Genomic DNA, 11,838 nt, shown 5'->3' on the forward strand with positions numbered 1-11,838 from the left:
GCTTATCACATGCCCATCTGGCAACTGATAATCCACGATGTATTCCCTCTTGGGACTATTCCACTCATTCTCAAAATCAAGGGCGACATAACAACATTTGTGCTTGATGTCCTCAACAACATCCAACTTCCGGTCGTCTAAGTAATGCCCCATATCTTTTAGGAGGTCCATCAAGAAAGATGTCATATTGGACCCAGCAATGTCCATCCTTTCTATGGCATGCGGCAAGTTGTACCCTTGATGGACTGGCACGGTATGCGTCACTGCATAGCCAGTGTCGACCACTAAGCCACTAATTTTGCCATGGGCATACACTGACAACACAGACTGGTACGCCACATACATTCCTGGAGAGTTGAGGGACTCAAAGACAACCTCCACCAACTTCTCTCTGTTTGTAGTTGGGCAGAGTGGGGGATCAGACATCAAGAGCGCATGGTCTTCAGGGGCAACTCTGAGGTCATTGTAGAAGAGGTGTCTCCAAAGGACTTCGGCTGCATCCCAGTCTATGATTATGCCATGTCTTACCGGCAAAATAATATCCACATCAGGCTCCAATCTTGCCCGCTCCCCAACAAACGTATCTGGTCTATCTCTTCTAGTCCTCATGGACTTCTCTGTAGGGTGTCCAACCAAAGTCCCAACGACAGACTGGGGAGTCTGTTGACCTGCAAATCCAGCTTTACATGTTCCAGTGCCAGTTTCTATCACGACAGCTCCTGTCTTGACGACCGGACGCCCCTTTTCTGGAGTACTTGATCTCGCCATTGTGGAACTTCTTTCGCTCGAAGGTGCTCTAGACCTGGTTGATCGGTCCCCTGCATATCCAGGAGAGGTGGTTGTTCTCACATGCCCTGGACTTACTGGCCTTGACCCTGGGCTCCTCGATCGAGAAGATCCCCAACTCTTTGTCCGCGAAGGCCCTGGGCTGGTGGGCCTGGTATTTCTGAATGACATCTCAGAAGGACTCCAAAGATTCCCTTCTACAGGATCAACCAGTGAGCTGTATAATCAGTTTGGTGAGGACCTGCCAGATGCCTCGGTGATATGCTATCACACCAGCATCTTGGGTGAATTTGCTTAAATAACCAGGATTATGACCATTCCCTCCAGCCACCACCTTGGAAAATGGGTCAATCCATTTCTTTACTTTCCATTTTGCCCGATGGCTTTGAAGTGTTCTGTGGAAACAATGGGCTTGAGAACATGGAATCTTCAGGGTGAATGGAAGACCACGTGTCATCCAGAGCCATTCCCCTGAGATCATCTATGCTAGCGGTCTTCAAATTGGGCCTCACAAGGAGAAGACCCTGGAAAACAGTGGACGGGTGTTCCAGTCTGGAATAACATTCCCACCTTATCCCAAATCAGACCCTTGATATCAGTGGTGTTTACTCTGAGAGGCAATTGCTCTCCGTGGTCTCCAGCAAGAGACGGGACTTCCTCAACTTGCGGACTTGCCATTGAAAATGGCAGGAATCGATGCTGGGATTGTCTGAGTGAAAAGCAGGGGCTCTAATACTATAAGAACATAACATAAGAAGAGCTCTGCTGGGTCAGACCAAAGGTCTGTGAACTTGTGATTCTGTGAACTTTGGCAGATCATGAGAGGGAGGGCAGGAAGGGTTGCCTCAGTGCATAGTCCTTGGGGCCCTTTCTGACACACCCAGGGAAATGCCGATCGCCACTTTGGGGTCAGGAAGCAATTTTTCTCCAGGCCAGTTTGGCCAGAGATCCTGGAGGTTTGGGGAGTGGAACAGGGGTCACTGGGGGGTGGGGAAGGGAGGTATTTGTGGATTTCCTGCATTGTACAGGGGGTTGGACTAGATGACCCTCCTGGAGGTCCTTTCCGGCTCTATGATTCTAAGGCCCACCATGTCCAGCCTTCAGTTCACACAGTGGCCAACCAGTGGCCTCTGAGAAGCCCACAAGCAGGGTAACTGCATCAGCGGCCTCCCACCCATGCTGCCCAGCAACTGATACAAAGAGCAATGCTGCCTCTGTTGGAGGGAGTAGATATTTATCATGGCTAGTAGCCACTGATAGCCCCATCTTCCATGAATGTTTCTTCTTGTCAGCTCCACTGCCATTGTAAAGGGGGGAAGGCAGGAGGCCGCTGGGCGAACATCTTAATGTGCTGGAATGTTAACTTTCGTTTCTTTCGCTGTGCCTTAACTCTTAACTGGGCTTCTGACCTTGGTACCTCGTTCCTGTTGCTTCTGTGGGAATCGGAACCCATTAGTTTAGGCGTGTTGCAGCTCATCCTCTGATTGGCCTAATTCCATCAGGGGGACCCCATCTTGAACCCTGTATATCTTCCCCTCTCCCACCCTGGCAGTTAGATCTAACACTGAACGTATGGACAGATGACCTGCCTTTACTGTACTCAATAAACTTGATCCTTCTGAGGGAACGTTGTTGAGACTGATTGCTGTGGGCAGGGCTCTTTCTGTAGAAAAAGCCCAGCAGGAACTGATTAGCATAATAGGCCACACCCAACAGCAGGAACTCATTAGCACATTGGGCCACAACCCTGACAGCACAGCTCATTACCACATTAGGCCACACCCCCATGTTACCAGAAGTGTGGTCATCCAGCCACACCCACCTTTTGCTTGTTATTCTGTTTACCTTGTTTGTTGTCAAAACCCAGGGCCTTTTTCTGTAGCAGGAACTCCTTTGCATGATAGGCCACACACCCCAAATGTAGCCAATCCTAATGAGTTTCTGCTGTTGGGTGTGGCCTATTATGCTAATTAGTTCCTGCTGGGCGTGGCCAACTTGGGAGCCAGCCGGAACTCCGTTCCTGTGTGTTCCTGCCCAAAAATAGCCCTGGCTGTGGGACTCTGACACTTCTCCCCTGTTAAAGCCTTCAAAGTTGGTGGCCATCACCACATTCTGAGGCAGTGAATCCCACGATTTAACTATGCACTATGTGAGGAAGTATTTCCCATTGGCTGTTCTGAGTCTCTCACCCTTCAGCTTCAATGGCTGACCCTGGGTTCTAGTGTTATTGGAGAGGGGGAAAAGGTGTCCACTGTCTCCATACCATGTGGGTCCTGTATCCCTCTGTTCAGATTTTGAAGATCTCCACCACCTTTAGCCACAAATTAAACTACTGGAATCTACCTTAAATTTTTAATGCTACCTTGTCTCTAGACTTTTCCGTATGCCCTTTTCCCCATTGGTTCTTTCCCCAGAACAAAAAACCCCCAGCCCTAATATATCGATATAACACCTTAGTATTGCAAAGACAGTTTAAGCAGACTACCTGAATTCCCAGATTCATTTTTAAAGTAAGTCTCTATCCTCTTCCCTGTTGGAGATACAAGGAAAAAGGCATATCTCTGTGAGGGAAGAGCTAGAGACTTACTTTTTTAAAAAAAAGAAAGCTGGGAATTCAGAGTACCTGCTTAAATTATCATTACAATGATATTTTAGATAATTTTTTTAAAAAATAAAGGAGGTGCTTTGATGCCACCATAAATGACACCCCTGATGATGACAGCAGCTTCCCTTGATGAGCCTTGGCCAGTCACGTGTGGAAGAAAATAAACTGACTCCACACAACTGTAAAAAAGCACAGGGAGGGTAGACATCCAGAAGAACCCTGCCCAAACCGATTCCAATGCTTGTGAATTGACTCCCAAGAAAATCTGGAGTAACTCGAGCCTGTGGGAAAGGCCTCTTTTTCTAAGGTTGTTCCCAAAATCTTCCCTGACAGGAACTCCCCTTGGAATCTGCTTTTCTAATCCAAGTTGCCCTTGTCTAAGTACAGAAGTGCATTTTGCCCATGTACTATTGCTTTTTTTGGGGGAGGTGGAATATACATTTTTTGGGGGGAGCAGTGGCACAGTGGGTATATCCCACTGTCTTAACATCTGAACTGTGTTAATTCAAGCCCCGTGCTGGTGTGAGCAGCCAGCCTGTTGTCCACAGCTCATCATCCACCCAGCGATTTGAAAGCTTCAGCAAGTAGATAAAATGGGAACCACTCCTTAGAGAGGGTGGGCAGGCCAATCTCCCTTGTGGGAGGGTGTTAGCTGATGGTCGGACGTCCTGGTCGAGCCTTGGAAGGCGAAATAGCTTCTCGGCTACGAAAGAATCCCTGCAATGGATGTTCCAGTCAGGCGGTGGCAGTGTGACAATTGATATATGGGTCCTGAAGCCTGGCCAACAAGCAGCCATGCGGAAAACGATGGAGCCAAGCCAGAAGACGTCTATACCGGGCAGTGACGGCGCGTGCAATTAAAAATGAATATATGTTGTCTTCCCTATCCCCTACAAACATTGTTAGTCCCTTGTCTATATTGAGTAACTGTACATCGCTTTGAGCCCACTGGGGAAAGCGATTAATAAATGGAAAGTATTATTATTATTATTATTTGATATCAATTATAGAAGCATGAATTAAAAGTTAAGAAATTGACAGCACATATATACAACAGCATGGAGCTGTGGTGGCTCAAGTGGTTAAGACGCTGAACTGCAGGCTGTGGAAGGTCAGTAGTTCAGCAGTTTGAGACCCGGGTGCCACATGACGGAGTGAGCTCCCATCTCTAGATCCAGCTCCTGCCAACCTAGCAGTTCGAAAGCAAGACATTGCAAGTAGATAAATAGGTACCACTCCGGTGGGAAGGTAACAGCGTTCCATGCACCTTGGTGTTAGTCATGCCGGCCACATGACCACGGAAACATCTTCGGACAGCGCTGGCTCTTCAGCTTTGAAACGGAGATGAGCACCGCAACCCTAGAGTTGGATTCGACTGGCTTTCGAGCAAGGGAACCTTTACCTTTACCTTTTTATATACAACAGCATTGACATAGGCATAATGTGAACATCGCAGAATATTTGCTACGGCCATTAAATTGTAAGATTTCGGAAGTGCATCCCTATGGCACGTAGAAAAATCTCCACAAACCCTGATGCAGATAAGTTTGTAAAAAGTGGGGAGGGAAGGGGAGACCTGCCCCTTCTTTGCTCTTGGGGGTTCTGTGGCAACGTTTGCAAACTTTGATGGAATATCAAATCCCCAAGTGTACAGAATGCTTCAGTTCTCAAGAGGACAGTGCTGCAGCAATCTGCTCAGCCTTGTTATCACTATCTGATGTTATACAGGATTAATATGATGGCAACGTTGTCTTCAACTGGCCAGCAGAGGGCAGGAGAAACTCAAACATTTGCAGGCTGAATTTAGATCCAGGTGTGCAGCCAGGTTGGTCTGAAGCAATAAAACAAATTTAGAGTCCAGTGGCACATTTAAGACCAGCAAAGGTTTATTCAATTTATGAGCTTTTGTGTGTACGCACACTTCCTCAGATACACTAAAATGGAAGTTAACATTCTGTCTATATATATGAACACCATCATCAATGTTCCCTCTAAGCTGTGGAGTCTTGTGAGCAGAAATTCTACTTTGTGAGCTACTGGCATTAAAGCTGTGAGCGAGCAATTTGACTACTGCATAAATTAGTTTGCTCTGGAGACATCCTTCCTGGCCTAAGACAAAAATGTGTGAGCCGGAAGCTAAAAAACTGTGAGCTAGTTCACGCTAACTCAGCTTAAAGGGAACACTGACCATCATTATGAAATTAAAACAACACTGCTAGCACTTTGATGCTGTATTGTTTTATAATGAACTGTTTTAGATGTTTTTATGGTAATTTAATTGTCATTTATGTATTTACCCTATGTAAGCCGCCCTGAGTCTCCCTTGGCGGGGAGGGCGGAGTGTAAATTGGAAAAATAAATAAATAAATAAACTGTTAACTCCCATTTCAATGTATCTGAGGAAGTGTGCATGCACACGAAAGCTCATATCTTGAATAAACCTTTGTTGGTCTTAAAGGTGCCGCAAGGCTGAATTTAGGTGCATCTTTTGGCTTAACTCAGAAGAAGTTTGACATTTACCCAAATGACACTATCTCTCCCACTCACTGGGTGCGGTCAGACGGCATGCTAGGAGTGGTTTAAATTGCTTCAGCCCTGACGCGGGTTTTTTAACCTGGAGATTCGTGATCACATTCACCTCCTTGCTCCGGATCGCTGCGCAGCCACAGCGCTCCCTGCCGTCCACATGCGGGAGCATGCATTGGTGTTGTTTTTCTCTCTCTCTCTCAGTTTGGGCATGCGCACAGGCAGCCATCTGTAGAACTAAAATTTTCGCACATGCGCAGAACAGTGATTTCCACTTCAACCCGACTGCCATAACACTTCCCTTTGAACTTTAAATGAACACTTCCCTTTAAACGTTTACCCCGAAAATGGCCTCTGTGAGATCCCGAACTTGTCTAAAGGCTAAAACTAGGCACCGTTTAAACATTGTTTTTAATGAAAAAATGGCCGCCGGAACTTGACGAGGGTAGAAGTGTGCAGAGTTGCTCTGGCACTTGCTACCAATACCTGGGTTCTTATCCTCCTTTTAGGGACTTTGAGTTCCTGAGTCTGCCTTCAAGTCTGAGGGGAGAACAAGAGGCTTTCTCCAGTCAAATGGTGTGAGGCAAACACCTTTTTTGAACCTTGGAGCTGCCTTGAAGCGGGAGAAGCCCAAGGACATCTGACAGAGACGCCGGATACAGTCGTGCATAATGGCCACTGCTAGAACTAACACCTACTAGCAACACACAGGAATTTCTAAGCCAGTTATAAGATAAGTATTATAACGTAAAAGTTATAAGAAAATATACAGCTGCAATTCTTTTTTTTCTACAAACCTGGGGCTCCCTCCAGGTCTGCAGAAAAATCCCCTCGATCTATACATGGCCCTATTGTATGTATTTTTTGATCTGCATTCTGGGACTCTGTTGAGAATTAGATATACAGGCAGAACTGAGTAGAAAGAATCATTTTATGAATACGACTTGTTTGTTTTGTCTGCCATTCCCTCACAAACACTTATTAGCACTCCTCCTTTATTTATATGTTTTATTTGTCTTAAATATTTTATACGAGGCTTTTTTTTCCCTGGGGGAATGCAACTGAATGGAGTTCCGGAACCTCTTTGACAAAATTCTTTAAAAAATGTTTTAAAGTCCGTGAGTTTTCAGTATACAGACTGAAAACTTCATTTCCCTCTTGAGAGTTCCAACACCTCTTCAAAAAAAACCCAAACAAACAAAAACCCCTGATTATATATATATATATATATCGAGCTGTATTTTAAACACTATTTTAATGTTTTGATCATTTGCTGCCTTGGGGGACCCTAAGTTGTGTGGAAAGGCAGCACAATAAATTATTTAAATAGATAGATAAAGTGGCAGGAGACCGAGAGTAGGACAGGGTGGGCAAAACTGCCCTGTGGATGCCCTGCTGCCACTTGGACTAGGAGCAATTCTAAAAGCAATCCCCCAACTGAAATGTACAGTTTGCTGCAGCCTTCAGCGCCTTCAGTTAATTCTCATCTCCTCTACTCCACTTATGTCACCATTGCAAATGTATACATCGGGCAATTCCGTGTTGGCTCTTCCCTCCGCTGTTTTACCAAACCCACGTTGGAACAGAAATTCCCCTCTGCATTGCATGCTGCTTTAACTTCATAAGAACATAAGAACATCAGAGAAGCCAACATTGGATCAGGCCAATGGCCCATCTAGTCCAACACTCTGTGTCACACAGTGGTCAAAAATACCAGGTGCCATCAGAAGGTCCAGCAGTGGGGCCAGGACATTAGAAGCCCTCCCACTATTGACCCCCCCTCCAAGCACCAAGAATACAGAGCATCCCTTGCCCCAGACTGAGAGTTCCTATCTATACCTTGTGGCTAAGAGCCACTGATGGACTTCTGCTCCATATGCTTATCTAATTCCCTCTTGAAGCTGTCCATGCTCCTAGCCGCCACCACCTCCTGTGGCAGTGAATTCCATGTGTTAATCACTCTTTGGGTGAAGAAGTACTTCCTTTTATCCGTTCTAACCTGACTGCTCAGCAATTTCATTGAGTACCCATCTTCCTTGGATCTTCCTTGGATCATCGGATTTTGTGGTACCTTCTACATAGATTTATGGTCGTTCTGGGGTGACTTTGCAGTCAGTATGGCATTGCCCTGGAGTAGCTGAATATGGTTTTGAGCTGCACCTTTGGTAAAACAATGGAGGGAAAGGCCAATGCCGAATTGCCCATTGGCAAAGCCTGGCGAAAAGTAAAGGTGATGATCTTTGGTTACACCTAACACGCAGCTGACACATGGGTAAAACACCAGACCAGACAAATGTTGGTACAGCCACAGCAGCAGAATCCTCCTTGGGCAAAGTGGAAGTGACATGAGTGAATGACATGGTCACACAACAATGGAGTTTCTCCTTCTTCTTGACCCCTAGAAGGAAGTCACCTGAACACAGTAACCAATGATGGCTAGTAAACAGACTTAGATTTTCCTGGGCTATCTTCCCATTGGCTCTGAGCCAAATTTCCCTTCCATGTCAGTCTAAACAATAGCACAGAAGGTAAAACAGATTAACCCTATAATGACTGGAATCTAGACCTTGCAAGTCACACATTTCCAACAAATGGAACGCTAGAGCACTGTGTGATTGTACGAATCCAGAAATAAAAACCGTGCATTGACTCCATCGTGAAAGCAAAGAGCCAGTCACTCTAAGCTCCGGAATCTTGGGAGAAACGGAGGAGAATTTTAAAAACACTCCTGGTCTGGACCTCACTTGGGCTTCATTTTAAAGTGTGTTGTTTCTATTTGCTTACTTTATAGATAAGAAATCACATAAATAAGAATTAAAAACTCACACCATCAGATCCGTCCCTGATATTTTATTTTGGAATCCAGCCCTAACCTGTCAAATGCAGATTGGGGAGAAATTCCTCTGTCAAGTATTCTTTTTCAGCAATGTCATCATTGAAAGGGGGAGGTCCACTGGGTGCGATCACACGAGCAGTTTGGCCCGACATAACCACCCCTCCCTCCAGATCAAACGGGCACGGTCAAATATGCACATCTGGCTCCTAGGCCCCAGTCGTCTCTACCTCACGCTAAAACGACTCCCACACGTATTAAAGAGCCGCCGGCAAATTCTGGTGGCTACCTCGGTGAGGCGCTTCCATGGCGGGTTTCCAGGCAACTGATTGCCCGGGCCCACCATGGAAATACACAAGCAGTGTGATCGTTCCTCTTCGTTTTCGGTGTATCCCTTTTCCCCCTCCAACCCCGCTCCAAGATGTGCTTTAGCACCCCCATCTGCTGTCTGGATGGAAGCACACTTGCACATGCAACATCTGGTGTTTGGGTGAGGAAGCAGGGACAGGGGAACCTAGAGATGCTGCAGGCAAACTCTAATGCCAAGCGGGAGAGATGCAGGATGCTTAACATCTGATTTCCTGGTCACGGCCTGCTTTGCTCCATGTGGAGGGGACTGCAATTGGCCACCTTGAACAGTGGGGCGATATCTAGGGGGGCCATGCAGATGTCAGACTCAGGCATCTGGCCAGCTGAAACCTGATGTATTTTAACCTGATATACTCTGCTTGCTCTCTGTACCCCTTATCGCTGCCCTCGCCTGACATCGCATTCCTAGGGGGGGAGTGAGTGTCTGTAGTGAATTAGGGAGGCTTGCTTGGTAACTTTCCTAAGGGGCCTCAAGACATCTTTCACACGAGAAATGACCTTGAAGTAAGACTGTGCCTGGCTAGATAATGGCTATATATCTTTCAAAGTCATTGTAGTAATGCTGATGTGGATATAAATGGAATTTTGGGGTTGTACCTATATCCTGCTTTCCCACCTTTGCAATTCAGTCCTAACAAAGAGTTTGAACCCACAGCATCTCATATCTCTAAATAAAACATTCATTGTTAAAGTGTGTGTGGAGAGTGATTTGACTAGGAACCTGACAGCAGATGTGTCAGGGAGAAGGAGTCCTCAGAACTATATGGGGGCTGATGGAACTTCCTGACAGGAGCGCGCCTACCCTTGTCCGCTTCTGCACATGTGCAGTGGGACTTTTAAAAAGCCACCCATTCAGCTATGGATCCGTGGTTGCAGCGCGTTGTCGATGTGAATGACCGGCCATTGGCTCATGGCACTATGATGCCCGCTTAGCAGCTGCTGTGTGATCAACAGAAAGCGTCCCAAACACAAGCGGCTTATTTATATCCGATATACTACCGCGGCAACCTGCCCGTCTGACCGCACCCACTCTTAAATACAAAAATCATCTCTCTTAACAAGCAACATAATTTCAGTGATCAAGTTAAAGGCCATTAAAAGCCTCGGGTTCAAAGTGCTGTAAGCTTCCAACTTCCTTCAGAGGTGGACTTCCAATCTCTCCTCCCCATCTCTGAGGGGGGGGGAACCCATCTAACACTGGTCATCTCTCCAGGCAGCTTCCGCAAAGCATAAAAAGGGTGCTCCGAATTCCACAGAGCATTAATAAATAAATAAGATTAAGCCTTGGACACTCTTCTTCAGAGCAGAGGCTTCGCACTGAGGTCAATGCCAATCGGCAAGAGTCCAACTCCTGATCCTCCCCTGTGCCGTTCTTCCAAGCCAGTTTTGATTAAGAAGAGAACTGCAATCACCCCAGCTGTGGGAAACATCTGTTTCTTCTTCCGGAGGGGAGGGGTTGCTCTCAAAAAGAGGTTGTTCGATTTTGGCTACGGAGTCAAGTCTCTAGAGTTCATATCAGTGGACTTTTCGCGTGTCTAGATGTGGGTAGTAGATCCCCAAAATGCTCTGCTGGACCTGGTACTTGCCCGCTTTTCTCTTCAGGCAGAAGGAAATCTGATTGTTAAAAACATAAAGAAATACATTGGAGAGAGAGGAGGAGAGAGGGGGAGAGAGAGAGATTTTTAGTGCCCCTATGTTGTAGGGGTGTCAAACTCATTTGTTACAAGGGCTGGATTTGACATAAATGTCACTTTGTCAGGTCGGGCCACGTGTGCCATAAAACGTTAATGCCGGGTACCGGAGATAGAAACCATATAAAAGACAGCAGCTGGCGAGCTCCGAGTTGGTGTGTCCTCACTGCAAGGCCCCATGGGGTGGGAGGGGGTTGCAGAGGAAAACCCACAGAGGCGGACCGGAGAGGCAGCGGGGCAGTGCTCGGCAGATGCTCCCATGATGCTTGACAGCTGCAGGTGAGGTTGTTCTGCTGTGCTAAAGCCATAACGGAGTGGCTCCGCCCACTCCCCCCCGCTCCCTTCCTTGCATTAGTTGCTCACAGGCCACATAAGAGCCCTGGACGGGCGGGATCCGGCCCCCGGGCCTTATGTTTGACACCCTTGCCCTATGGCATCTGGGTGGCCCAGGCGAGCCAAATCTCATCAGGTCTCAAAAGCTAAACAGGGTGGGTCCTGGTTGGTAGTCAGTTGGGAGACCACCAAGAAAGTCCAAGGTTGCTAAACAAAGTCAAACAATGATCAACTATCCCTTGTCTTGAAAACCTGGCCCACAGCTACAACGGGGCTATTGGGGGCTTTGCCCCCTTCCTTAAAGGACCCCCGCTTCCTCCCAAAAGCACTTAAAGGGGTCCTTTAAATGCTTTGGAGAAGAAGCAGGGGGTGGCCCGCGCCCCCCTCCCTCCCCTCCTGCAAGATTCAGCTGATGGGTGGGCCACGTGCTCCCCGCCGATCAGCCGAAGGGCTCTTTAAATCTTGCAGGAACGGCGGGAGAGGGCTGTGTGCCACCCCCTTCATTATGGCAAATAATGGCAGCCCCACCAGAATAGTTTTTGCCCCACAAGCCACAAAATCCTGGCTACGGGCCTGTGTAAACCATACATGGTCGCCATAAATTAGCTGTCAGCTGAGGGCACTTTCCACCGATGTGACCTCTGGACAGAGATGGCAGGGGAGAAGGTTCTTTCCAAGACCACCCCTCGGAAGAG

The 11,838-nt window shown here is 47.1% G+C and overlaps 1 protein-coding gene across 1 annotated transcript in view; it reads right to left on the minus strand.

The window, feature by feature from the left end:
* The window catches only part of ACTL9 (actin like 9), a 1,143-nt gene extending 375 nt beyond the window's left edge, over window positions 1–768 (minus strand). Inside the window, exon 1 of the mRNA XM_015414757.1 lies at window positions 3–768. Within this exon, the coding sequence (XP_015270243.1) occupies window positions 3–768 (766 nt within the window). The remainder of the gene's footprint in view (window positions 1–2) is intronic.
* Between the last annotated feature and the right edge of the window lie 11,070 nt (window positions 769–11,838).

Source organism: Gekko japonicus, unplaced genomic scaffold (genome assembly GCF_001447785.1).
Source record: "Gekko japonicus isolate JY-2015 unplaced genomic scaffold, Gekko_japonicus_V1.1 scaffold1612, whole genome shotgun sequence".
Taxonomy (NCBI): domain Eukaryota; kingdom Metazoa; phylum Chordata; class Lepidosauria; order Squamata; family Gekkonidae; genus Gekko; species Gekko japonicus.